Consider the following 25,996-nt stretch of genomic DNA (forward strand, 5'->3'; position numbering starts at 1 on the left):
GAATGAACGTTTCCTTCGTGTTTTATTTGATTGTTCTAACCATCGGGGCACCACTGTCGGCTGCATCAGCACACCAGTCCTCAAATCAACCTGGTTGTTCCTCTGATTGAAGCGTGGGCTCTTTTCTCCCTCACTTGGTGCTTCCTCTTCATCCGCAGGTGTGCTTTGTGTTTGTGTGACCAGGTACCGAGGAAGGGTACAAAGGGAAGGAGGGGGACTGGACCTGTTTCTAACTCGTAGCTCTACCTGTTGTGTTTCCTCTGCAGGCGGGGAAGAAGGCGGTGCGGGCTGTGCTGTGGGTGTCGGCAGATGGTCTACGTGTCGTAGATGATAAAACAAAGGTAATGAGTCCCCTCGGTCCTCTTTACACGGTTACAACCCCCAAGATGCTGATCAGACACAACCCAGGGGAAGAACCAAGTATGAGCACATTTCATAAAGTAAAGGAGTAAAACACCCAGCCGACTCTGAGCGGCTCCCTCTCCTGCTCTCTGTGCTCGCCTGGCACAGGTGAGCTCTGTGAGCAGCTGCAGCACCTGAGGATGAGACAGGAGAGAGAGAGACAGCGTGTCACACTCGACAGGAAGTGAGTTTAGTGAAGGAGGAAGCTGCTGAGCTCTGAAGACATGCACTCGCTGCTCCTGAATCAAAACATGAATCAAAGTGAAGGTAGCAGCGACACCTGGTGGATAGTGCTGGTACTACATCTAAGCCTTGTGTTTCATATTTTGGAGGATCTGAAGGCACAGCTTCAAAGTAAATCCTGCAGAGCAACATCCAGGGCTCATTTTACCAGGAAATGACAGGAAGGGACCCTTCAGATTTAAGAGCACGTGTTTGTTTTTAAGAGTAACGAATCCTTTAGTGATCAGACGTGGCGTTGATGTTTCACCCTGCACACGTTTGGAGACGCTGCTGTTTGTTTTTGTTTGTTGTTGTGAAGTCTGTGATATGGTGCACACCTGGGGGGTCACTGAGGTATCGTGACTGCTGATTGGCTTCTAAGATTGTTAAACAAACGAGTGCAGTCTCTGTTTGATCAGAGGACACGGACTCGCCTGGAGTGCGTGTCGACTTCCTGTCTGTCAGTCTGTGCTCAGACTTATTGAAGGTTTGAATCCGTGCTCCGTGCAGGACCTGATCCTGGACCAGACGATAGAGAAGGTGTCGTTCTGCGCTCCGGACCGAAACTTTGAGAGAGCCTTCTCTTACATCTGCAGGGACGGAACAACTCGCCGCTGGATCTGCCATTGTTTCATGGCCATCAAAGACTCGGTGAGTACCTTCATCGTGTCCACATCCTGATTACAATGCTGAGCTCTGTCATGCTCACTGCCAGCGTGGCGTGTTTCAGGGAGAGCGTCTCAGTCACGCCGTGGGTTGTGCGTTCGCTGCCTGTCTGGAGCGGAAACAGAAACGAGAGAAGGAGTGCGGGGTCACGGCAACCTTCGACGCCAACAGAACCACTTTCACCCGCGAGGGCTCGTTTCGTGTCACAACAGCGACGGAGGCGGCGGAGCGGGAGGAAGTCATGCGGCAGCTGCAGGACGCCAAAAAAGGTGTGAATCAGTTCCTGCGTGGCGTTTGTTCCTCCCTCATCATTTGGCGTTGTCGCTTCGCTGCTTCATCATTTGTCTCCAACAGCAGAATCCGACGTGGCTGTCACGGGGAACTCGGTGGCCAGTGTGACAAACTCCTCAGCACAGCCTTCAGGAGGCTCGCCGTCGCCCTCGTCCTCCCCGCCTCTCTCTGTGGGGACGCTGGGACCTCAGGCCATTCCACGCAGACACGCGCCGGCCGACGTCATCGCCAGGCAGGGCTCCTTCAGAGGCTTCCCGGTGCTCAGTCAGAAGACATCTCCTTTCAAACGACAGATGTCACTACGCATGAACGAGCTGCCCTCCACCATGCAGCGCAAGTCTGACTTCCCCATCAAGAACACGGGTGAGTTTGGCTCCTCCCCCTCAGCCTGCTGAGAGCCTGCACACCACTCTGACAGCTTGATGCTGAGAGTCAGTGGGCGTCGCTCTCTCAGTACGCGCTCACACGTCTTCCTCTTCTCTCCCCAGTCCCCGAGGTGGAAGGGGAAAGTGACAGCATCAGCTCGCTGTGCACTCAGATCACCTCAGCGTTCAGCGGACCCCCGGAGGACCCCTTCTCCTCGGCTCCCATGCCCAAACCCACTTCATCCCCTCAGTCTCCTGTGGCACCAGGTAACGCTCGCGTATTAATAACTGCACATTAATGCAAAGAGAGTCTGAGCCATGAAAGAGACAAATCTACATCCAATGAGACGTCTCCGATGACACAGCGTCATGTAGGCGGAGCCTCGAGCTCCACTGGATGATGTCAGCTGTTTTTTATGGGACATAATTGAACGTGTTTGTAACGTAATTGATTATTAGGTTCAAATATTTCTGAGACCCGGCGTGATCTCTGCAGCCAGCATCACTTCCTGTGACCAGTGTGTAGCTGCAGTATTTGGCTTCATGAACGTGTTTAACTTTTCATTGTGACGGCCGATTAACTGCATGCTAATGTTGTGCATGTCTAACTACACACACACACACACACACACACACACACACACACACACACACACACACACGCCTGCTCCTACTAGCGTCTGTCTCTTATCTGCTGTAGTGAACGGCAGCCCTCCGGCCTTCTCAGTCACTCCTGCGTCTGCTGCTGCGCCTGCTGCTGTAACTTCTAACCCCCCCGCTCTGCCCCCCGCTCTGCCTGCTCGGGACACTAACCCCTGGGCTAAGACCCCAGGAGGGGCGCCGGCCTCAGCACAGCCAGGTGAGCCAACGGAGAGACGTGATGCACAAGTTTCACAGATGTTTAAAATGATTCATCAGCCTGGGGAGTAAGTGGCAGAGTGTGGGACCATTAAACCAGTATACAGCCAGCACCATCACACACTGCACGCCACCCACATGATTGCTCTGTATTCATTGTGTATTGCAAGCGGCTGCTTCACTGCTCAAAGCATGCTGGGATACGTCGTGACGCAGACGTTGATCCATGGTTCTGGTTTCCTCTACGTGATGTTTGTCTGATGAGTCTTCTCTCTGTCACAGGAAGCAACTGGACTTCCCCCACTCCGGTGATCGTGGTCCCGCCCCCCTCCTCCTCTCCGGTCATATCGTCTCACAGACGCACCCCCTCCGAAGCAGACCGCTGGCTAGAAGAGGTCACCAAGTCTGTCCGAGCCCCGCAGACCAACCCCATCCTGGCAGCGGCCCCTCCTCCCGCTCAGCCCTTCACAGCTCCTGTTGTGCCCATGCCCGTGGCTCCTGTCCCCTCTGTGGCCTTTATGTCCTCTCTGCCCCCTGCCGTGCCCATGTTGCCCCCTCGCCAGCCCGCCTTCCACGCTCAGGCTCCGGCCTCCTACCCGATGCCCAACGGGCTGCCGTTCCCTCAGCCCAGTGTGCCAGTGGTGGGCATCACGCCCTCACAGATGGTGGCTAATGTGTTCGGCTCAGCCACGCAACACCAGCCCTTCCCGCTCCCGACCTCCACGACAACCCAGCACGATGTGCAGGCTGTGGGCAACGTCAGCCCCTTCATCAAACCCCCCCCGCCCGCCATAGTGCACCCTGCTCCCCTCCAACCCTCCAACGGCAATGTGACCTTTAACGGATCAGACAACTGGGCTGCTCCATCGCAGCTCGCTCCATCCTCCCCAGCCAACCAGCCGCCTCCAGGGCCGCAGGAAGATGCCTTTGAGGCCCAGTGGGCAGCCTTGGAGGGCCGCTCCCGCCAACGCACCACGCCCTCCCCGACAAATCCCTTCTCCACCGAGCTGCACAAGACCTTTGAGATCCAGCTCTGAAGACTGATGAGAGATTAGAAAGGCCTGGACGATAGGGGGGCCGTCGAATCAAAGGGCAGACGTGTGATTGACTCAAGAAGAGAAGGCGACAACTTTGTCTCTCTTCATCTCAGTTTCAGCAGCTCAGCGGGGCGACAAACGAAGCGGGAGGCCGTGGAGGGTGGGGCGGATCAGCAGGGAGCAGAGCTCTGCACAGCACCGAGGGGAGAAAAAAACCAGGCTGCACGGCTCCCCGTACCACTCATTAGCTTTGTCTGTATCGTTTTGTTCATGCTGTGGAGCGCTCGTCTTACCCTGTGGAATATCTGTGTCGAGCCCCGCCCCGCCCCCTGTCAGCCCATCAGCTGTGGTTGCTCCTGTCTCCCACCCGCTTTAGCTCAATCCAGCCCCCCATGGACAGAACCAGATCTCCCTCCCCTGGCAGAGGAGCTGCAGCACTGAGTGAACTCAGCTTCCACACGAGAACTGCTCCTGATGAACTTCAGAAGAGTAGAGTGAGACGATGCCAAAATCTTTATTTTTATGCATTAAGTATATTTTAAATAGCTTTGGAATCTAACAGAAGAGATGTAAGTAATCGTGCCAAAGGCACAGGCTAGCTACAACCAGACATGTTCCTGTATACAAGAAATGACCGTATATATTATACATAAAATATATATATATATATATCTATAAAGAATCTATACTGTACACACAGCTTACAGCAGTGCTAATTTTTAATGTGATGTAAAGAGATTTTGTGAAGGGACAGCTGCTTTACTTTTGTGTTTATTTTTGAAGAGAATTGTGTTTCCATCTGTTGCATCCTGTGATTGGATGTGAAGCGTCTCACTGTAAATAGGGTATCATTGCAGCAACAATCATTGCGGACCTGGTGGTGGTGCCCGACTGGTTGCCTCTCGTACCTGTGCTCAGTCTGTCATCGTTCGTACACATCAGTACTTCTGGTTTTCTTCTTCTGTCTTTTACGTTGTGTGCTAACATTCTTGTTTTTTTATTTAATGCAGTAGAATGAGTCTTCTTCTCTTTGCCACCTCTTATATTATTTTTTTTAAGTAGTCGGTTTCTCAATTTTTATTTTGCACAAGCACTAAAATCGATGATTTGACCTCACAGGTGACCTTGATCCTCACAGGTGAGTCAGCGGCCCGACCTCCGTCGGCCGTCTGCTGCTCCGACAGTCAACAGAAAACTAAAGAGAGATCCAAACGCTTCATCTCTCACTGTCTCCTTTCTCTCCGTTATGTTTTTATTTTTTTAAATCAAGCCTGTGAATATGATCTGATCTATTTTTCCATTTTGTAATTATTTCATGACTTTATTCCACGTCTTTGGAGAAACATTGAAGCTAAAAGATTGAATAAATTGATGGTGGTAGAGGACAACGTGGTCTTTGTTCTTCATGTTTACAGTGTCATGGAATCTGATTTCAAAGATGAATAAACATGTTTGAGAGCGAGAGGAAGTGATCGTCGTCATGTTTCTCAAAGATCAGAGGTCTGCACATTTGAGTCTTAAAGGAATGTTTTCATTATAAGACTACAAACTGACGCAATATTCTGCTATATCCATTAAAAGTGTGGGGGGGGGTCGATGTGGTGATGTCATATCGACTCATGGCCGCATTCATTTTAATTATATTAATAGAAAGCAATGTTGGTAAAATATTTTTGCTTGATGTAACTCTTGTTCAAGCGCAGGTCTTACACATTTAAAATACTGAATTGATTCTGTGTGTTTTTCAGGGTCCAAAAAATGTGGTTAAGGTTATTTTCTATCGATGTCACTTCCCTTTCAAATCTTTCCACTCAGACTTTAGAAGTCTCTTTAGAAGAACAACAATGCAAAGGATGTAAGAGGATAAAAAGCAGCCGCAGTTCAGTCCATCGCAATTTCAAGATGCGGACTATAATATGGAAATTCAGTTCACTTACACTCTGACATCTCTCCATTAATGCATGTCCACAGGTCCTGTCTTTGCATGTGTGTGAGAGAAGCATGTCTCTCAGTAAACTGAATTTCTCTTAGAGATGAATAAAGTCTATAAAATAAATTCAATTAAGATAATTTAATGTTAAAGAGATCAAAACAATGACAACATGGTGAGAAGCTTTAAATTAAGAGAAGAGGAATCTTAAAGTTGGTAAAACTTTAATAGGAATCTCTTTGACATAGAATAAACTAAGGTTCAAGGTTCAAGGTTCTTTATTTGTCAAATATGCCACATGTTAAACATACAGCACAGATGAAATTGCATTCCCCCCCCCCCCAGTGCAAACCTGCAGTGCATAAAAGAGCACTAAAGAAAAAAACTAGCAATACTGTACAACAAATAACTTAACTAAAGACATTTGGACAACAAATAACGAACAACAGACAACAAATAACTTAACTAAAGACATTTGGACAACAAATAACGAACAACAGACAATCGACAGACAAGGCACTTGTGAGTGTTTCGCTTTGAGGTAGAATGTGGATAAATTACTATGAGGCAATAAAAACAGTTAAAGCATTAAAAAGAGACAAAAGTTGTGCTCAATAATAATAAATAAAAACAAAGGGATTTATGAATAATAAAGTCATTAGAAGAATAACAATGAAGAAGTAATCTTTGTTCTCTTGTGAAACTGTAAAAGGACTGTCGTTGTTGTTGTAATTCCACTTCTCTCCGGCGGGGGGCGCCAGCTGCGGATCTAAGTCATCATAAATACAGACCGGAAGACATGGCTCAGATTAGCATAAAAAAGCAAGGGTACATGTGTGAGAAACTGGCGTTGAGTTGGTTAAAAACGTGAAGGTAAGACTTCTTTTTACGTGTTAGTTATGCTGATATGTGGGCGGTAAAGTTTCCTTTTAAACAGTTTAATCTCAAACGACGAAGAAGAACTGCACGAGCGTGAAGCTAGCGAGTTAGCCGGCTAGCTGTAGCGGCTAACGTTTGCGTTAGCGGTTTATCCAGCAAGAACAAGGACAGTGTCCGATGATGCCTTTAAATTCAGCTTTCTTTCAAAGAAGGTGACCAAACGTTTCTGTTTCTAACCGTGAAACGTTTAACAGCAGACACAAAGAGAGCAGAAGCTGTGCTAAAGGTAGCTGCTAAGTGTTAGCCTAACGTTTAACAAACATTAAAACGACGCGAAGAAGAGTTGAGTCTGTTGTCAACCTTTAACTGTGAACACAAACTCACCTGGGACAGGTGAATCAAACTAGGACCTGTTTAAGTGAGGACGTGATAGAGAGAGGTCACAAAATACTGAAATAAATATTTAACTTACAGTAAATAATAAGTTTAATAAAGTCAGATTGTGTTTCAGTCCTGATGTATTAAATGAGTCAGACGGACTACTGTTGTTTTGTTAAAGGTTCTGTTTAAACTTAACTTAATTATTTTTAACAAATTATTATGATAATATAATCAGGAGGTGATTATCTTCTCAATACTTTACCTTTCCGTCTTTAAGTCCTTAGAGAGAGAGAGAGAGAGAGAGAGAAGGGGGGCAGTGCATGTTTAAGTTTACAGCTATAGACTAAAACAGGCTGATGTGTTACTGTTGATTATTGCACATGCCCAGTCGTGATCATATATTGCTCTGATCGAGATCTGTGATCTACTAAAAACATACACTTTGTTTTGTTCCAGAAAGATGTATTTGGTGTCCCGAGCGCAGACGCAGAGCCCTGTTTCCACGACATCCCACTGACACAAGAAAGGTAAAACCTGCTCATTGAAACGTTCACAACATCCCCAAACCTGCGGCTCATCTTGTGTGTTTTGTCTCCAGGTTTACACTTCTTCTCATCCAGCCCTCCACAAATCATCATGTCTCAGCGAGGGCCTTTCACCGCCGTCATAACGATGGTGTTAGGGGCCACCTTGGGAGGACTGCTCGTATGGCGAGTTTACCGGACAAAACGGAAGAGGCTGCCTTTCATCCAGAAGGTGGCTGATCCCGTGGAAGCTCCGTGTCCTGTGGAGTATAAAGACCCAGAGCCGCCATGTGTACAAGAGAAGGAGTTTAAGGCCGTGGAGTGTCAGACCTCTCGGCCGCCCCCCGCTGTGAAGATACCGTCTTCTGACCAGCTGCTGGGAGTGAAGCCTGTGATGGTGAGCTCTGAAGAAGAGTGGCAGCAGCTGTGGCCGCTGATGCAGAAGGAGCTGTCCGTCTTCCCCGTGCTGGGGCTCGACTGTGAATGGGTAAAGACCGAAGGCGTAAGAAATACCTTTTGCATGCTTTTACATATGAAGAGGAAAAATCCACCCGGCACAGTTTATTAGTCACAAGTTTGCTAAAGTTTTTTAATTCAAATAGACGACACGTGACCAGGAAGAGCGACTCCAATAAATGATCCAAACAACAATATCAGACTTCTAGTTTGAGCTTCTTGCATGTGAAGCCTCTGCATGTTTCTAATAAGCTCCAGCAGCATGCAGAGCTGGCTAAACACTGAAGCTACAGTGTCCACCACATGCAGAGCTGGCTAAACACTGAAGCTACAGTGTCCACCACATGCAGAGCTGGCTAAACACTGAAGCTACAGTGTCCACCACATGCAGAGCTGGCTAAACACTGAAGCTACAGTGTCCACCACATGCAGAGCTGGCTAAACACTGTAGCTACATTGTCCACCACATGCAGAGCTGGCTAAACACTGAAGCTACAGTGTCCACCACACAATCTCATTTAACGTAACGGCTGAAATCCGACTCCACCGTCCTGCACACCAGTCGCTGGATGCCGGAGTTTTCCCTTCGCTCCACCTGAAGTATTTCTGCTTCTCTTCCACGTCGTGTCTGACCCGTCTGCCGTTTCTTGTTGCAGGTGTCGGTAAAAGGCCGAACGTCGGCGGTGTCCCTGTTGCAGTTGGCCTCATATTCGGGTCTGTGCGTCCTGGTGAGGCTGCTGGAGTTTCGCAGTGGTCGGCAGACGTTCCCCCTCAGCTTAATGGAAGTCCTCAGAGACCCCCACGTTTTGAAAGTGGGCGTCGGCTGCTATGAAGACGGGAAGCGCCTGACGCGTGACTACGGCCTGTCGATGTCGTGTACAGTCGACCTGCGCTACATCGCCCTCAGACAGAGGTAGAGTTTGTTGAGCTGAAGTCGCTCCTCCTGGTCTTTGAGGCCTCGTGAGTTTAAACTGGTCTCTGTTTGCAGACAAACGTCGGTGACCAACGGCCTGAGTCTGAAGTCTCTGGCAGCAGATCTGTTGAATGTTTCTCTGGATAAATCTGTGGAGCTGCGCTGCAGCGACTGGGAGGCGGATCAACTGACCACGGAGCAGGTGATTCATGGAGGACACGTCTGCTCACATTTCTCATCTTATCGTTCAAAAATCAAAGAACGCTCTTCTTAACCTCGACGTGAGCGGCTCAAACACTGGATAAAAGGACGAGCTCATCTTAGACATCACCACCTCTGACTGACCACTGAACCAGGAACACATTCATCCAGCCTTGATTGTGTGGCTAACAGTGTTACTGTTGCAGAGGCTTCTGGGTATTGTAGTATTAAGAGCCAGCTGACAAAGGGGGAGGAGTTTAAATGATCTAGCGTTGAATGTTTAGCTGTGTATGGAGACATCCAGCTGCTCGTCAGAGGAGCCAATCAGAGAAGAGATGGTGTAAGCAGTCCATCGTTGTTCTCTCTCATCGTTGATCCTCCATTCTCTCTTCACTAGATGACGTACGCCGCCAGAGACGCCCAAGTGTCCCTCGCTCTCTTCCTCCGTCTCCTCGGCCTGCACTCTGAAGCCGGGCCCGCCTATCCCAGCGGGTGCTCCTACTCGGAGCTGGCCTCCCGCTGCCAGGGCCTGGTGGACGTTCCCTTCAGAGGCCGAGGAGAAGGAGGAGACGACAGGAGCGCTGACGGAGAGAGGAGGCGGAGGACGCGGAAAGCGCCCGCTTTTGAAAGCCCAGAGTCTGGAGATCAGCAAGTCCCAGACCCTCGAAAGAACAACAAGAGGAAACCGCTGGGTGTGGGCTTCTCCGCCAGGTAAGGCGGGACCATCGACCTGCTACGATCAGTCGTCCTCTGTTAGATGTTTGAACGCCTCCCCCGGTTTCTAAATGTTTAAGACGTGTTCGTGGGAAACGAGTCCACGTGAAGCCTTGTCTTTGTTTTACAGGAAGTCTCCTCTCTATGATAACTGTTTCCTCCACGCTCCAGACGGCCAGCCTCTGTGCACCTGCGACAAGAAGAAAGCCAAATGGTACCTAGATAAAGGAATAGGAGGTACTCTGAAAACTCTCAACATGACATTAAAAACACGACAGCAGAAAGTCTGTAAGAGGCCGATCACAGAGAGCCGGGCGCCACGAGCACCAGGGTGACTCAGTAAAATAAATGAAAGTCCACTGACGCTCTCTGATGTATCCTCCCTCTGAGGAACTCTGGGCCTAACCCGGGTCGTTCCTGGAAAACCTCCAGGACCAGGAGGATCCTAATTGGGTGCCAGAGCCACCTCACGCGTCTCCTTTAGAAGGAGTCGCGTGAGGTAGCTCTGGAAAGGAGCGCCTGGCGAGCGAGCTGTGTGCTGGTGACACTTTAGGAGGACGAGTCTCTGTGTGATCGAGCCTGACGAATGTTTGATTGACGTGCTGCGTGTTCTGACAGCCCGTCTCTTCTCTGTGTTCTGACCCAGTGCTGCAGAGTGAAGAGCCCTTCGTTGTCCGGCTGCTGTTCGAGCCGTCGGGACGTCCCGACTCGCAGCAGGATTATTATCTCACTGCGAAGGAGAACCTGTGTGTGGTCTGTGGAAAAGCAGATTCATACATCAGGTCAGACATCTTTCAAATCCTTTGTTTTATTGCTGAGTCATGTTTTCATTTCTCACCTCGGTGCTGTTTCACTGATCTGAACAGGAAAAACATTGTGCCGCACGAGTACAGGCGGCACTTTCCCACCGAGATGAAGGACCACAACTCCCACGACATCCTGCTGCTCTGCACCAGCTGCCACGCCGCCTCCAACGTGCACGACAGCTTCCTGAAGACGCAGCTGGCCGAAGAGTTCGCCGCCCCTCAGGGCTGCGAGGAGGGCGTGCGTCTGCTGGAGGACTCGGACCGACGGCGGGTCCGTTCAGCGGCGCGCGCTCTGCTCACCGCCGGGGACGGACTCCCGGAGCAGCGGCGAGACGAGCTGCAGGCCTGGATCAAGAGTTTCCTCAACTTGAACGAGGAGGAGGAGCTGACAGATGACGTTCTGCAACAAGCCGCCAGTTTGGAGACCAGGTGAGATCACACGCACGCGTCCCCCGCCGCTCGCTCCGAGGACGACGGCGTCTGCACACGCCGCCTTCAAACTTATCACCTTCTATGGTCATGTGTGTAAGGGCTGCTCGCCGTTTAAGGAGCGTGCACGCTCATGTGTGTAACGGCTGCTCGGCGTTTAAGGAGCGTGCACGCTCATGAGTGTAACGGCTGCTCGGCGTTTAAGGAGCGTGCACGCTCATGTGTGTAACAGCTGCTCGGCGTTTAAGGAGCGTGCACGCTCGTGTGTAACAGCTGCTCGGCGTTTAAGGAGCGTGCACGCTCGTGTGTAACAGCTGCTCGGCGTTTAAGGAGCGTGCACGCTCATGAGTGTAACAGCTGCTCGGCGTTTAAGGAGCGTGCACGCTCATGTGTGTAACAGCTGCTCGGCGTTTAAGGAGCGTGCACGCTCGTGTGTAACGGCTGCTCGGCGTTTAAGGAGCGTGCACGCTCATGTGTGTAACAGCTGCTCGGCGTTTAAGGAGCGTGCACGCTCATGTGTGTAACAGCTGCTCGGCGTTTAAGGAGCGTGCACGCTCGTGTGTAACGGCTGCTCGGCGTTTAAGGAGCGTGCACGCTCGTGTGTAACAGCTGCTCGGCGTTTAAGGAGCGTGCACGCTCGTGTGTAACAGCTGCTCGGCGTTTAAGGAGCGTGCACGCTCATGTGTGTAACAGCTGCTCGGCGTTTAAGGAGCGTGCACGCTCGTGTGTAACGGCTGCTCGGCGTTTAAGGAGCGTGCACGCTCATGTGTGTAACAGCTGCTCGGCGTTTAAGGAGCGTGCACGCTCATGAGTGTAACGGCTGCTCGGCGTTTAAGGAGCGTGCACGCTCATGAGTGTAACGGCTGCTCGGCGTTTAAGGAGCGTGCACGCTCATGTGTGTAACAGCTGCTCGGCGTTTAAGGAGCGTGCACGCTCATGTGTGTAACAGCTGCTCGGCGTTTAAGGAGCGTGCACGCTCATGAGTGTAACGGCTGCTCGGCGTTTAAGGAGCGTGCACGCTCATGTGTGTAACGGCTGCTCGGCGTTTAAGGAGCGTGCACGCTCATGAGTGTAACGGCTGCTCGGCGTTTAAGGAGCGTGCACGCTCATGAGTGTAACGGCTGCAGGGTGCTTTGAGTCTGACTCCTCCTCTCTCGTCCTGCAGGATCTTTAACGAGGCGTACGTTCCTCACGGCCTGAAGGTGGTGCAGGCTCAAGCCGAGCGAGGCCTTCAGGGTCTGATGGAGCTGGAGCGCCGCTGGAGGCAGCACTTCCTCACCACCATGCAGCCTCGACACCTCCCTCCTCTGTGGTCCGTCGACCACAACCACAGCAAGTTCCTCCGCAAGTACGGAGAGGACCTGCCAGTCAAACTCAACTGACGGCGTGGGGGCGGAGTCTGCACGAGGACCAGAAGCTGCTAAAGACTTGAGTCCAGTCACACGCCAAACTTGTTTTTTAAACTACCGATGAATGAAGTGGTGGAGCAGCATGTGGCGTCTGAACGAACACGGGATAATGTGACATGAAGAACCGTCTGAGACAGAAGGTTGTTTTAATATGAATTTAAATTATGAATCACGCTGCCCTGCTTCAGTTTTCACTCTATTGTCTGTTTTAAGTCAATAGGTTGAAGGTGAGATTGCCCATGAGCACGTTGTCGCCCTGCGTGAAGACGGCTCGGGCTTCAAGGTGCCTTTGGCTCGGCTCACAGCTCGTGTTTCTGCGGAGGGGGAGATGAAAGCTTCCCACAGTCAAGTTGGCTCGTTATTCCATTTCATGTCCGGAAGTTTCCGTCCTGCTGCTGCTTCTCCTGACGGCTGGGACTCGTCTATGGCTCGTGTTTTAACCTGCCTCTTAATCCCCACGCCTGACGGGAGACGTGTCACAGCAGCAGGTCGGCGACTCGCTTCGCTTTTCAGCCGTTTTTTCTTTTTTCACCACGACGTCGTTAAACAATCCAAACCGCACCGAGAAGAAGAGACGCCGACTGTCAGCTGACGTTTGAACACTAAGCCCCTCCCCCTCCGTCTTTGCGAGGCACATGTATCTTTTTAGAGCGCGATGAATTAATCTACAACACAGCTGCTTTTCTTCCTTCCAGCCTGCCAGCTGTTTTGTTTTCCTAAATTGTGAATGAAGCAGAATAATGTCATGTTTGTATTGATGAAGCAGCGACTTGTGTTTAAAAAAAGAAGCTCTCCACACACACGAGCACATTCATTGTTTCTTCTTTTATTTCTTACAAAATCACAGTTTAATAAATAGTCTGTAAAAATGAGTACAAAAGCGTTTGTTAACATTTCATATATGAATCACTCGTGACGTTCAGCTCAAAGGAGTCTTCAGTTGGATCTTTTTTTGTCAGGAATGACACGTTTTTCTTTCTTTTTTACAATCTAGATTTGCTGGATTAAGGCCTCTTGATTTTGGCATCAGAACAATCTGTCAGTCGAATGTTTAGTGTCTGAATTAGTGTAGAGTTATGAGCTCCCCTGGTTTCACAGTTCAGTCAGAAAAAGAATAAATACATAAATAAAACACGTTAAATAAATCCCAAAATGGCTCAACATGCAGATGCTGATCGGGTCAGTGTTCGACACTGCAGACAGAAACAATGGCACATGAGGCGGCGTCAGTAAAGGGATCCTTCTGAACATCTTTCATCGAGGTGAGAAACGCGGGCACAGGTCGGGGAAAACTGTCTGAAACACAAAAACGTTCTGCTGGATTCGAGGAGTGCAATCCTGACATCTTTACTGCATCACAGAGAAACCTCTGAGGGAGGAAACACGCCCGACATTTAACCAAACCCAACGAGATTCATACCACTCGAGTCTGTACGCTCAATTTAAAGCCAGCTGCCCCTTAGCTTTAGCGTTAGCACAAAGATGAGACGCAGCTTTTTGTCCTGCTCGTACTGAAACCATTGACTGTAAGAAACATGGACGTAGAGCGAGCAAAACCTCCAGTTAAAAAAATGAATCCTGCAGTTCCTGGAGTGTCCACTAGAGGCTGCAGGAGCACAGGAAGTCGCTTAGATTAGCTCATGTCTCGATCGACACGCTGTTGTGATTTTATGATCTTTGGGGGTTTTTAAGCTGCTCGTGAACAGGAAGTGCTGCAGCTTTGTTTATTTTTATGGGTTTTAATGCTGCGTGATGCCTGTGAGAAAACTACAACTCCCAGTGCTGAGGGGCTCCGGGGTGATCTGTTTGTGAGGAGCTGATTGGTAAATTGGGCGCACCTGGTGCAGACAGCAGCAGAGGAAAAGCTCAGACAGGAAGAGGAGCTGTGCTCCTCGCAGTCTGCACCAAAACCAATATCTAAACCTGAACATGGTCTTCTCTGGACCACCATGGAAGGACGTCTTCACCCAGGTCCAGATCGATGGCCGAGCAACAACTAAGTAAGTAAAGCTGCCTTGTCGCTCGCCTCAGAGTTCTGCTTTAACACGATATTCAGAATAAGGCGTGTAGCTGGCCTGATTGACAGGTGGGCGGGGTTTGTAAAGAGGCTTTAAACCCGCCTCAGCTCCTGTTAGGTTGACTGAACGTTAGCACGGAGAACGCAATCGATGAGACTCCAGCGCCCCCTGCAGGAACAGATGGGTGACCAGCTGTGACCTGAAACTTAAAGGTTTATGGAGAACGATCCCTCTTTTCAGAACGTTTAGTGATCGATTAAAAATGTAAATGTCGATGTTCATTGGGACCGTATAGAGCTTCGGTGAGCTTTCAGTTCCTTATGCTAAGCTAAGCTAACAGGTGGCTAGTAAGCAGCGTAGAGTAACGAGTGGTATCAAAGTGCTTTTCTTCATCTACTCGTGAAATCTCTGGCGTGTTTCCACCCCGTACTACTCTCGAGGATTACATCACTAAATTACTGCATATTATAACTCCTTTTGTTTTTTCCAACAAAAGAAAATGTCACGTTTAAAAATCAACAAAAACGAGATTTAAATAAATAAGATGGCCTGTTTGATCGCAGCCACACACGTCACATCGACGATCTTCTTTTGGCAAATCAAAGGAACGAAGAGGAAACAATAAGGCATGTCACAAACATTTTCATATCCAGAGACGAAGCTTCTCGCCTTCAAAAACATCGTTTTCACATTTTGACCTTTAAGGTGAAAGAATCTCCTCGGATACAAATCTAACCTCACACGGACCAATCAGATTGTCACATTAACAGAAAAAGATGGCAGCGCTGCGTGAAAATGTTGGACTCATCGTGTGTGAATAGAAACGAGGAGAGGACTGAAGGTGTGTGTGTGTGTGTGTGTGTGTGAGAGACGCTTCTTTTGGTTTAAAGGCTGTGGATGATGAAGAGAGGCGGACCGTCTGAACGCGGCGCTCGGGGGGGAAATAACCTGCAGTGTAGGTGGACGTTTGCATGTCATGAAGTGACCCTCACGCACGTTTGAAACATGACTTCTAAAAGTACTCTGGCTTCAGTCTGACGGCACCGGCTCTACCTGACGGGTTCTGACGGCACCGGCTCTACCTGACGGGTTCTGACGGCACCGGCTCTACCTGACGGGTTCTGACGGCACCGGCTCTACCTGACGGGTTCTGACGGCACCGGCTCTACCTGACGGGTCCACAGAGAAATGAAGCTGTACAGTCTCATTCAACTACGGAAGCCCTAAGCGGACATGCATTCATACTTTGGGCGCTCATGTTTTCTGTTTTCTCGACATCTTCTTCCGTCTCTTCTCTGAGCTGCAGCTTCAAACCACCTTTTCCAATTAAACGGACTCGTTCAGCCTCGGGAGGCAGAGCTGTTGCTGCAGACAACCAATGAAAACGATCCTTTCCCCTCTGGCCTCGTAGTTGTCTGCAGTGTTTTTTTTAAATCAGCGTTTCGTATCTACTCGGCTGTCTTTGAAGCTCAGCTGAACACGGCGAGGTGAAAGGTGGCCGGGTTTATCAGCCAGCTCTGGATATGGAAACGTTTCAAGTTGAGCCAAACCGCGCCGTGGAAACGAGCCGTTTGTTTTCATCGTCCTCGCTGCTGCCAACAACCCCCAACTCATTATTGCTTAAACGTTATTAACGCGTCACACACGGGACTCTGCTCTCTGACTCTGGAAGAGTTTCACAGTCGGACTCCAGCGTGAATAAAAACAAGGCTCTGAACTTTAAAAAGCACAAATCTTTTTCTTCTTTGTGTTCCCCTCGGCTTCTTTCTGCTTCCACACACACACACACACACACACACACACACACACACACACACACACACACACACACACACACACACACACACACACACACACACACACACTGCGCTTTGTGTGAAGAGACACAACACAGACGTTTGCTGGTGTATTCAGGATGTAGCAAGTCACAAATTCTTTGGAGTTTCATTCGATAAGCGGAGATGACGGAGCCTGCAGGGCGGGGGGGGTTTATGCACTGTCCCGCTGCAGGATGCAATGTTTGCACACACACACACACACACACACTGACTCATCACACACTCACTGTTTTGCTCAATGCAACTCGTCTGAAAACACAGTTGGCACAGATTATCAAAATAAATACCCTGGAAGCTTGGCACTATGCAAAAAGAAAGTTCACATTTTGGAAAGAAATGTTCTAAAACCGCTGGAATAATCTCCACGTGTTCGAGTCCTCACTATGACTCCTTATACTCTCTATGCTGATGAAGGTCACACCAGTGTCGTAAACCTCTGAATGACTTCACTACCACTGAAACAATAGAGCTCCTATTCAAATAGACTTTTTTTTTTTCCACAAACATTGAAATGAGTCTAACATCTATGTGTCTGTAGATAGTGCTGCCTCCTCCACTACCTCCCCCTCCTACAGACAACCAGTTTGTGTTTGGATCCCACCTCAGGGCGGGTTACCTCACAGCTGCCCCCCCAGGATGCTGGTGACAGCCTGGTCCAGAGACGGGCCTGACGGGGCGCGGCTGGCCGCGGCGGAGGGGCCCTGCAGGCGCTGCAGCTCCAGGATGCTGTCGATCGCACTCTGCAGATGTTCACTGAGCATGTTGTCCTCTTGGAGGGGGGCGGGCGGAGGGGGACTGAAGCTCCGCTCGGACCGGGGCGACGTATCCGCCTTGAAGCATTTCAGTTTGGGGGCGCTGACGTCTCTCAGCTCGAAGCGTCCGTCCCCCGGCGCAGAGAGAGCGGTTTTTGGGACTTGACTTTTGGAAGCGGGGGCCGTCTCTGCCGAGTCACCGGGCAGAACTCCGTTTGAGACATCCTGGTCCTGCCGAGAATGCTGCGACGCTCCGTTTGGTGCCTGAGAGCGGCGTTGGGTCACAACGCCGCCCCCGTTGGTCAGCTGACCCGTGTGGTCCCTCTTGAGTCCGGGCTCGCAGGCGGAGTTGTGCACCACCTTACGGGAGCCGGACTCCTGCTTGATGGTGAGCCTGAGGGCCCCGCGGGAGCTGGAGCGGTACGTCTTCAGGCCGGGGGGGCGGTCGGACAGTCGAGTCCAGGCCGGGGGAGAGGAGGGGCTGCCGGAGGAGCAGGAGTGGGAGGGGCCAGAGGAGGAGGGGGCACTGTTGGGGGAAGACGCTGATGAAGCCAAGGCCGTCATGAAGGACTCTGAGGAGAGAAAGCAGGAGATGGTCACTCCTGGGGGAGAAGCAGCTTTAACCCCCCCGATCAGGAGGAAACACATTTATTCAGCTTCATGATTAACATCCAACAGGAGCGGCGCCCGACATTTCCCCGCCACCTCCACCCCGTTTTCTCTCCAACTTCATAATTACCATAACAACCCGGCTTTAATTTGCTCTTAACCTCTCGGCTGTAATTTTCTTGTCATCACACACAGAGTCTCTCTCAGCACGACCTCCGCTCCACATTTACTCAGCTTAATTACACGCTCGCACCTGGGAGCTGCTCCCGACCAAATATGGAGGTTAAGTGGCGTGCACAGCGAGGTACAGAAGAGAGCGCCACTAATTCAGTTTACCGTCTCAGTGAAACCAGATAAATGTACACAGACGGATATTTATTATCTGTCCTGCTTTTTCAGTTTCAGGTCGCAGGAGGGCGGGGTCACAGGAGGGCGGGGTTACACGAGGGCGGGGTTACAGGAGGGCGGGGTTACATGAGGGCGTGGTCGCAGGAGGGCGGGTCACGGGAGGGCGTGGTCGCAGGAGGGCGGGGTTACAGGAGGGCGGGTCACGGGAGGGCGTGGTCGCAGGAGGGCGGGGTTTCAGGAGGGCGGGTCACGGGAGGGCGGGGTTTCAGGAGGGCGGGGTCACACCCATCACACCTACAGTTCAGAGTCAGCAGGTAACCAGCATGTGGGAGGAGAGAACATGCAGACTCCACACAGAGAGGCTCCTGACAGACAGGGATTCAAACCAGCAACCTCCTCACTGAGAGGGGACAGAGATAACCACTGAGCCACCGTGCAGCTCTCACACAGACCTGGATCTCTGCGGACTCTCCGTCTGTCATCTGCTAAAGAGCTCCGTTCAGCCTGCAGGAAGAGACGCTCCAACATCACCATCTCTGCCGACGGACTGTCCTGCTGTGGACACACACACACACACACACACACACACACACACACACACACACACACACACACACACACACACACACACACACACACACACACACACACACACACACACACACACACACACACACACACACACACACACAGATTTATTCTCCTCTCTGCCTTGATTGAATAAGTCCTGAAGCGTGGATCAGGGGGCGGAGCTTTGCGTGTCTCACCTGAGCTTCTCTCACCAGTAGCTGCCGGTATTTGTTCACCATGTCCTTGGTGCGTTTCAGGAGGAAACCGGACACACTGTCAAACTCCTGATCCACTGCGGGAAGACAGAAAGTATCAACTCACCCGGATACAAAAACAGCTTTTACAGGTTTGATCTCCTCCAATCGACGGCTGTGATGTGTGACGTCATTAACACGGATCCTTCCACCAACCTAAAGTGAAGTCCTGCTGGGTGGGCAGGTGACCTGCACAGGTGTGGTACGGCAGCAGGTGTTTGACGGCGTCCTTCAGCGTGGAAAAGGCCGGGCCGGTGAAGGGGGAGTGGACCGCTCTGTGGTCCGAACAGATCTGCTGCTGGAACCTGAAGGACAGGAAGTGGACTGTGAGCGTTCTGAGCAGCGAGACGCACGCACGCGTTCTTCTTGCATCTCGCTCCCTGAAACGCTGAGCTTGAAGGCGCTGCAGCTCCCTGATTGGTCGAGTGTTTCATTTAATCTGAATTTTGAAGTTAACCTGACACATGAAGGAGACTCGTGCTTCCCTCGTCCCGTGTCTCTCTCACCTGTGCCGGCGCATTGCTGGTGTGAGCCTCTCGTCTCTCTGCTGCTCGGGCGGCGCTGCCAGCTGCCGCAGAGCGACCATGTAGGAGGACACACACACACACACACACACACACACACACACACACACACAGGAATATCAGCTAAAGGATCCGACTGTGATAGGCCACGCCTCCATGTTCCTCTAACTCTGTCTACAAACGGTCCGTCCTCTCCGTCCTCTCAGAGACTGCGAGCTCTCACCTTGCTGCTGGTCTGCTGGCTCTTCTGGGTGGGGGCCTCCTCTCTGGGAGCTGGGGGCCCCTGAAGCTGGAGACCCGGCGCTGCAGGAGAGGGAGGATGCACTTTGAGAGTAAAGGCTTTACTCTCTGTGACCAAGGCAGCTGTTGGCTCTGAAACAGAGACGGCGAGGAGGACTGTGAGTGATCTGGGACCCAGAGACAGAAAGGACATGAGTACTGGTTGTGGGATTGAACTGACTGTTGTGTGTGTGCTGTTGGACAGCGGGCTCGTCTGCTCCTGAGGAGAGACTCGCAGGAGCAGCCGTGAGGTCGGACGGCTGCTGAGGCACCGAGACACGCAGAGGAGGTGGACTGTTCTGGACCGAGGACTGATGCATGGGTCCTGGACGGGGGACCGGGTACTGGACTTGTGACTCTGCTGTGGTCTGCAGGACTGAACTCTCGGCTGCAGCAGGAGGGGAGAAACTGGTCTGAACTGGTGTCTCTGTTTCCTGGACTGGAGCGAGGGGGGAGTAGATCAGCTGTGAGTCGTCCTGCTCGGAGTGAAGCGGAGAATCCTCCACACACGGGTCAGACAGCACAGAGTCCTGAACAGAGAACGCATAAGTCTCAGGCCCAGTCCCTGTCTCATCAGGGACCGGAGAGTTTAGAGACTCCATCGGCGCCACGGGCAGAGCGCCGACCAACAAGTCTGAGGTGAGCGGCGAGCTAAGTGCTTGCTGTGAAAGAAAAGACAAGAACAGAGTGTCATGTTAGTGAATCATGTTTGAAATGATGAACTGAGTCACGTGTGTAAGGACACAGAGACCGGCTGACCTGTTGCAGATGTTGCATAAAGGCCTTGTTCTGGCTCATGGACTGCGTCGCCTCCTCCACCGCCTGGCTCATGTCTGCGGGGGGAATCAGGAGTTTGGGGATCTCCACAGCGGGATCGGGAGCCAGCGGAGGTTCAGGGGGAGGCTGCAGGAACGTGACCACAGGAGGTGGGGGAGGAGGAGGAGGAGGAGAGGGCTGCAGACCTGCAGAGGGGGGCTGAACCGAGACCTGTTGGAGGACGTGTCCGTACTGCTGCAACCAGACAGAGAATGAAATAAAGGACAGGTCGTTTAAACACCTCAGAGGGTTTTGGACTTGAGCTGAGTTCTTGCTTTAACAGGTAAAGTTGTAAATGGGATTGAGCGCGCTCACACCGTGACTTTATCTATGAGGCCTGCGAGGACATACAGAGGCGTCTAACCTGTGGTAGCTGGTGGAAGGTCTCCTCCGCGATGATCCTCTCCTCCTGCACGGATCTCTCCGGCAGCAGCACCACTGACGTCTGCTGGAGGTTCAGCTGTCCGTCTGTCACGGCGCTCTGAGGGGCGGGGGCAGCGAAGGGCAGCCCCTGGACCACAGAGGGGCCGTTCAGGATGGAGATGGAGGTGAGATCAGGCGGAAGAACTCCCGAACTGTTGATCAGGGTGATGTGGTTTCCAAGAGCGGGACTGTGGACCAGGGTGGCACGCTGCCCCTGCCCTGCCGGTGTGTAGGTTCCAGCCAGCTGTGCCGGCATCTGGAAGACAGTAGGGGGCGCCGACTGCAGCTGCAAGGGTCCTGAAAGCACGGTGGCCTGTCGGAGGGCCAGCTGCCCGGTCTGGGTGGTGAACACCGGGCTGAAGCTGAGCTGTCTTTGGGGCAAAGTGAGGATCTGAGAGCCATCCACCAGCTGTCCAGGGGAGGGGGTCAGGCTGTGGAGCGGGGGGGCGTGGTGGCTGGGGGCCAGCAGAGGGCGAGCTGCACCGGCAGGCTGAGCGAGCGTTACAGGGGACTGGCCTGGAAGAAGGAACTGGTTTTGGCCTTGGAAGAGTCCCTGAGGCTGGAGCAGGAAGGAGCCCCCTTGGTTGACCAGCTGCAGGCTGAGCGGTTTGTGGAGCTGCTGGGGGGGCTGCGGCAGGGGGGCCGAGGGCTTGTGGCCCGCAGGCTGTGAGAGTAAAATATTTGGGGAGGTGGTCCCCGGGACAAACGTGAGACCAGCAGTGTTTTTCTGCCCAGAAGGCTTGGGACTGATCTGGACCAGGCGGGGTTGGATGCTGATGGGCAGCTTGGGCTGGATGGGGAGGGGGGCACGCTGCAGGATGATGCCCGGAGTTGCTGCTGATCTGAGGGTGGGGGTGATGAGAGGACGGCCGGTCACACTGGGAACAGCTTTGTGGATGATCATGCTGGAACCCTGTGCAGGACTCAGAGAGAAGGAGGTCTCTGGGGGGGCGGCGGGGAACACGTTTCCAGGCAGGAGCCCCATCAGCTGAGGGGGGGCCACAGGTTTAAGAGAAGGGCAGCCCGGACCGACAGCCAGGAGGGACGGCTGGGGGGGCTCCACTGCTGCCTGGGTGTCTCTGGGCAGCATGGGGGGGATCTGGGGTAAGGTCACAGACTTGGGTACGAAGGGTAGAGTGGGGGGAGAGAGGAGAGGGGTTGGGGAGTACAGAGACAAGCTGTCCCCCTGCAGACCTGCCTCCAGAGCCATAGTCTGCTCCGTGATCTCCGCCTCCTGCAGGCTCTGCTGCAGGATGTCACACGCCACCTCTGCCTCCTCCACCGCTCCCTTCTTCGCCTCAAATCCAGACTCCACAAGTGTCCCCCCCTGCACCACCTGTGGGTCGTCCCCACCCTCTGGAGACGACAGGAGGGCCTCCTCCAGGAAGGACAGATCCACACACCCGGGCGGAGGCGTGTTTGGGGAATCCCTGCCATCTCCCAGAAGAGAGACGGGGCTCTGCAGGAGGAAACAACGGGAGAGAGAGAGAGAGAAACACGATGGAGGAGAGAGAGAGAGGGCGAGAGACGGAGGGAGGGGTGTGAGATTATCAGGAGTTAACATGAAGCCGCCTGAGGTACAGAAGGAGAGAGAGAGAGCCGGCTCTCCTGGGGAACATGCAGGTGGTTGTGACGCTGCAGGCTGTGGATCCAGACACTCACCGGGGCGTCTGTGAAGAGGGACGCCTCCCCAGAGGACGAGTTAATGAGCAGGTCTTCAGTCTGCAGCTGGGGGACAAAAGCAGTCCGTTTTAGGTCGGGTGCAAAGTGAGAAAAGAATGCAACTGTCTTCATGCAGGCAGCACCGAGCGTGAGCCGAGAGACAGTCCCATCAGAAATCAATCATTTACAATATTGATTTTTTGATTGGAGTCTGTTGAACAGTCTTATGTTACCTCATTGGTCCCATGAAGGAAGTCGTTCAGGGCCTGGGGGTCACTGTGGAGACAAAGAGGGTTAAATCTTTGTGAGGCATTAAACCACATTCATAGTTTAAAGGATCTCATTGGTTTAGCAGACTCACCACAAAACATCAAGTAGACAAGTCCCATCTTCATCCTCCATGTCAACTGAGAGGAAGAGGAGGACATTCAGTCATCCCTCCCACTTCATCACTCATGTGCAGTAAGACGTGCAACAACAAATCTGTTTGTGGCTTTATTCAATTATTAGACTGAGCGAGAGTGGAGGGGGGAGAGAGAGAGAGAGAGAGAGAGAGGGGAAGGGGGGAGAGAGAGCGAGAGGGAGGAAGGGGGGGAGAGAGAGGAAGGGGGGAGAGAGAGGGAGAGAGAGAGAGGACATGCATGAAAGAAGTCGCAGGTTGTACTTGAACCCGTCACCAGCCTCCGTACATGGGGCGTGACCTAAACGCTCGGCGCCATCAGCTGTGTTTTAAGTCCTTTGTTTGACTGTTTGTGTCGTCGTGTTTCTTTGATGCTGTGCACAGAAAACGTCTCTGTCGTGAGATCAATCAAGGTCAATCAAGGACGTGTGCGTGCGTGTCACCGATTGGCCCAGGTGGCAGTGTGCTGACTCATGATGATCAGAGGTCGTGACAGGGTCACCTGTGAGTCTGTTTATTTAACTCGGTGTTCTGGTCGTTCAGTTCGGTGCATGATTTAGTTTAACTTGGCTCTTTTAAATGTCGTTGAGTTTCCAGTCTGTTGTGAGATTTTCTTCTGGCGCTCCTCCTGCGAGGAGGAAGCTGTGTGTTCATCTGTTTACCTCCGCTCTGTAAAATAATTAAGATATTTGGCTTTATGGGGGTCCTGAGCAGGGCTAAGTTTGGGGACCCTGATCCAGTCATTCCAAACCATCTGACCCTTTTTAAATCCGGCCCTGTCTACTGCTGATCCCTCGAGGCTGAGGTTTGGACTTGCTATAAAAGTTAAAGCTAAGAGGCTGAAGATTTGACTGATGTTTGGGCACTAGAAGAAGAGTCCCATACTGTGCAAGAAAAGAAGCGAAAGGAAGAGAGAAACACAGGATAAAGGATTTCGAGGGTAAAACAAGAAGTAGTTTGTCTCCTTCCAACCCAGTGAGCGAGGACCCAGCATCTTCGCTGCACACTAAACCATCTGAGCTCCTCACTCATGAGTCCACATGAACCTACTTCATATGTGAGAGGCCCCATACAGAGCGGGCGAGCTGAGATCTGCTGGTGGCCTCATGGGAAGTCGTGGCCGGGTTTCAGTGTCTGGAGGCGGCGGAGGGATGCCAGGCCGGGGCGGCGGGAAGCAGACGAGTCCTCCTCCCTCTGCTGGGGCATCTCTGCGGTCCTCACTGAGCGGGTGGAGAGGCTGGAGGCACAAACACACACACACACCGCCACATGCTGTCAGGTCACATGAGGTTAAACCAACAGGCAAAAACACATCTGAGATCAATATGATATGATTCATCAGCGGCTCCTCTGGAGGCTGAAATCTTTAACCAGTAATGGCATCATATTTTCACTTTCTCTCACAGTATTGATCCTGCCTGAGGCTGATGAGGAAAATGGGAGCTATTGTTGTGGCTATCACAGACATGAGAGGCAAATGTGGTGTAAATAGACGGCTCCCCCTGCGCCTGGATGTGACTTCTCTCCTCATGGCTGAGGAAGAAAAAAAACAACGTGCTGCACGCCGATTACAACACCATTCTCGGGGAGCGCTGCCCTGTAAGAAAGGATGAGACAAACCTCCCTCTCCGGTCCTGATGCTGGCATATTCTTGTTTACAAGCAGAGAGCCGCATTAACACCCTCCAGGTACCGCAGCGCCCAATGAAATCCACGCAAACGACCCTCATCTAAACCTGCAGCGCAAAGTGCACGCTATCCTCTCTCAACAACACGAGCACCGGGATGCGTTTGGAGGTTACGTAAGGTGAATGTGTGTTCATGTGAAATCAATGTCCCAAACCATACAGGATGGAGCCTCGCCGCTGCAGCTCGTGCTGCTGTTTTTCTACATTTTGGGGGGGGATTATTTTGTCTCCCTGAGTGGGACCCGCGGCAGCTGACGCCTGCTGTAAATCATATCGCGGTAACAAAAGATGCCGTGCGTTAAAACATGGTTTTCACGCAGCCAGCCGAGAGCTGTTCCCTCCACCGTGAGCCGCCGGAGTAAAATCCGCAAATGAGAAAACAACACAAGCAAGAGGAGGAGAGAAAAAAACTCACCCCTTCTTTGTGGTTTATTGTCCTGTCAAGCGGGCCTCTGCGCCATCGATTCTCACTCAGTGGTCTTTTCAGATGCTAAAAGGAGGAGAGAGGAGGGGAGGGAGGGGGAGAGAGAGGGGGAGGTGGAGGGGGTAGGGTAGGGTGGGATGGAGAAGGAGGTGGAGAAGGAGGAGGAAGGGAGGGGGTACCGGGGTGGGTGGGTGTGAGAAACAGACAGGCAGAGCCGATCACAACACAAAAGGTGCAGAAAAATACGCGCGAGAGGATCCATCTTCAGTGTCCGCCTCGCGCGCCCCATCGGCCGGGGAGACGCTCCGCACGTCAGCCTGGAGCTCCACAGATGTTCCCCTCACGTTTCATTGATTTTCTTTGGCTTGTTTAAGAGTCCAGAAACTGTAAATACTTCCCCAGGGAGACGAGTTTAATAAGAAAATCAATGATGAAGAATATCTGATCATCGAGTTACTGCAAGCTGAGGTCGAAGTGTTAAAGTGTAAAGCACATTTTAATCACTTTTCTAAACTCTGGAAAAGTAAAGAGGAAGACAATTACAACAAATCCAGATTGATGCAGGAAAACAACCAATAGGAGAAGGACAGAGAGGGTTACATGAGGAAAAGGAGATAAAAGCTTTATTTGTAAATCTTCTGACTGTTCATCATCTCACTGATCCAAGGAGGAGGACATAAAGACAGGAGGAGAAAAGAGCATTTATCTGATCACTGTATTCTCAAACTGAGCTTTAATCAAACGTTTCAGACTCCTCTGAACTCTGGATCAGGAAGGAGGAATAAAGTGAGGGAACATATTCATAGGTTCTTATTTTGCAAATCTGCAAAGACGAGGAAAAGTGAAATAAAAAGTTCTGTAAAATAATTTTTATCTCAGGATAAAGAACGGAGGACAAAAAACCGAAAG

The 25,996-nt window shown here is 51.6% G+C and overlaps 3 protein-coding genes across 8 annotated transcripts in view; 2 read left to right on the top strand and 1 right to left on the bottom strand.

The window, feature by feature from the left end:
* The window catches only part of numb (NUMB endocytic adaptor protein), a gene marked incomplete at its 5' end in the record, with an annotated part of 5,684 nt that extends 381 nt beyond the window's left edge, over positions 1-5,303 (top strand). The window contains 8 exon segments of the mRNA XM_079369292.1: positions 184-196; positions 241-341; positions 1,135-1,275; positions 1,355-1,569; positions 1,571-1,944; positions 2,070-2,213; positions 2,647-2,805; positions 3,087-5,303. Coding sequence (XP_079225418.1) covers positions 184-196; positions 241-341; positions 1,135-1,275; positions 1,355-1,569; positions 1,571-1,944; positions 2,070-2,213; positions 2,647-2,805; positions 3,087-3,841 — 1,902 coding nt within the window. The 3' untranslated portion in view covers positions 3,842-5,303.
* A 1,228-nt stretch (positions 5,304-6,531) lies between these two features.
* Positions 6,532-13,363, top strand: exd2 (exonuclease 3'-5' domain containing 2). 4 transcript variants are annotated; one of them, XM_079369868.1, is made up of 10 exons: positions 6,532-6,644; positions 7,492-7,558; positions 7,630-8,057; positions 8,668-8,924; positions 9,000-9,126; positions 9,523-9,836; positions 9,970-10,076; positions 10,486-10,621; positions 10,706-11,074; positions 12,240-13,363. In XM_079369868.1, exons 3-10 carry the CDS (start codon positions 7,668-7,670, stop codon positions 12,454-12,456), a joined length of 1,917 nt encoding a protein of 638 aa, XP_079225994.1. In that variant the 5' UTR covers positions 6,532-6,644; positions 7,492-7,558; positions 7,630-7,667; the 3' UTR covers positions 12,457-13,363. The 4 variants fall into 4 exon arrangements, with proteins under 4 accessions (XP_079225994.1, XP_079225993.1, XP_079225996.1 ...); XM_079369867.1 differs by having other exon boundaries at positions 6,533-6,644; positions 7,488-7,558; XM_079369870.1 differs by having other exon boundaries at positions 6,533-6,644; positions 7,488-7,558; positions 7,630-8,042.
* A 2,749-nt stretch (positions 13,364-16,112) lies between these two features.
* On the bottom strand, positions 16,113-25,205 carry LOC306840059 (BRD4-interacting chromatin-remodeling complex-associated protein). 3 transcript variants are annotated; one of them, XM_079369093.1, is made up of 14 exons: positions 25,079-25,205; positions 24,027-24,213; positions 22,938-22,983; positions 22,810-22,852; positions 22,577-22,642; positions 20,856-22,373; positions 20,435-20,683; positions 19,857-20,337; positions 19,620-19,768; positions 19,379-19,440; positions 19,029-19,177; positions 18,816-18,910; positions 18,501-18,603; positions 16,113-17,663 (listed from the first exon to the last, which is right to left on the bottom strand). In XM_079369093.1, the coding sequence occupies exons 3-14, from the start codon at positions 22,976-22,978 to the stop codon at positions 16,957-16,959; spliced, it is 3,663 nt and encodes a 1,220-aa protein (XP_079225219.1). In that variant the 5' UTR covers positions 22,979-22,983; positions 24,027-24,213; positions 25,079-25,205; the 3' UTR covers positions 16,113-16,956. The 3 variants fall into 3 exon arrangements, with proteins under 3 accessions (XP_079225219.1, XP_079225220.1, XP_079225218.1); XM_079369094.1 differs by having other exon boundaries at positions 18,501-18,600; positions 20,435-20,686; XM_079369092.1 differs by having other exon boundaries at positions 20,435-20,686.
* Positions 25,206-25,996: the final 791 nt, after the last annotated feature.

Source organism: Symphodus melops (assembly GCF_947650265.1).
Source record: "Symphodus melops genome assembly, chromosome: 19".
Classification (NCBI taxonomy): Eukaryota; Metazoa; Chordata; class Actinopteri; order Labriformes; family Labridae; genus Symphodus; species Symphodus melops.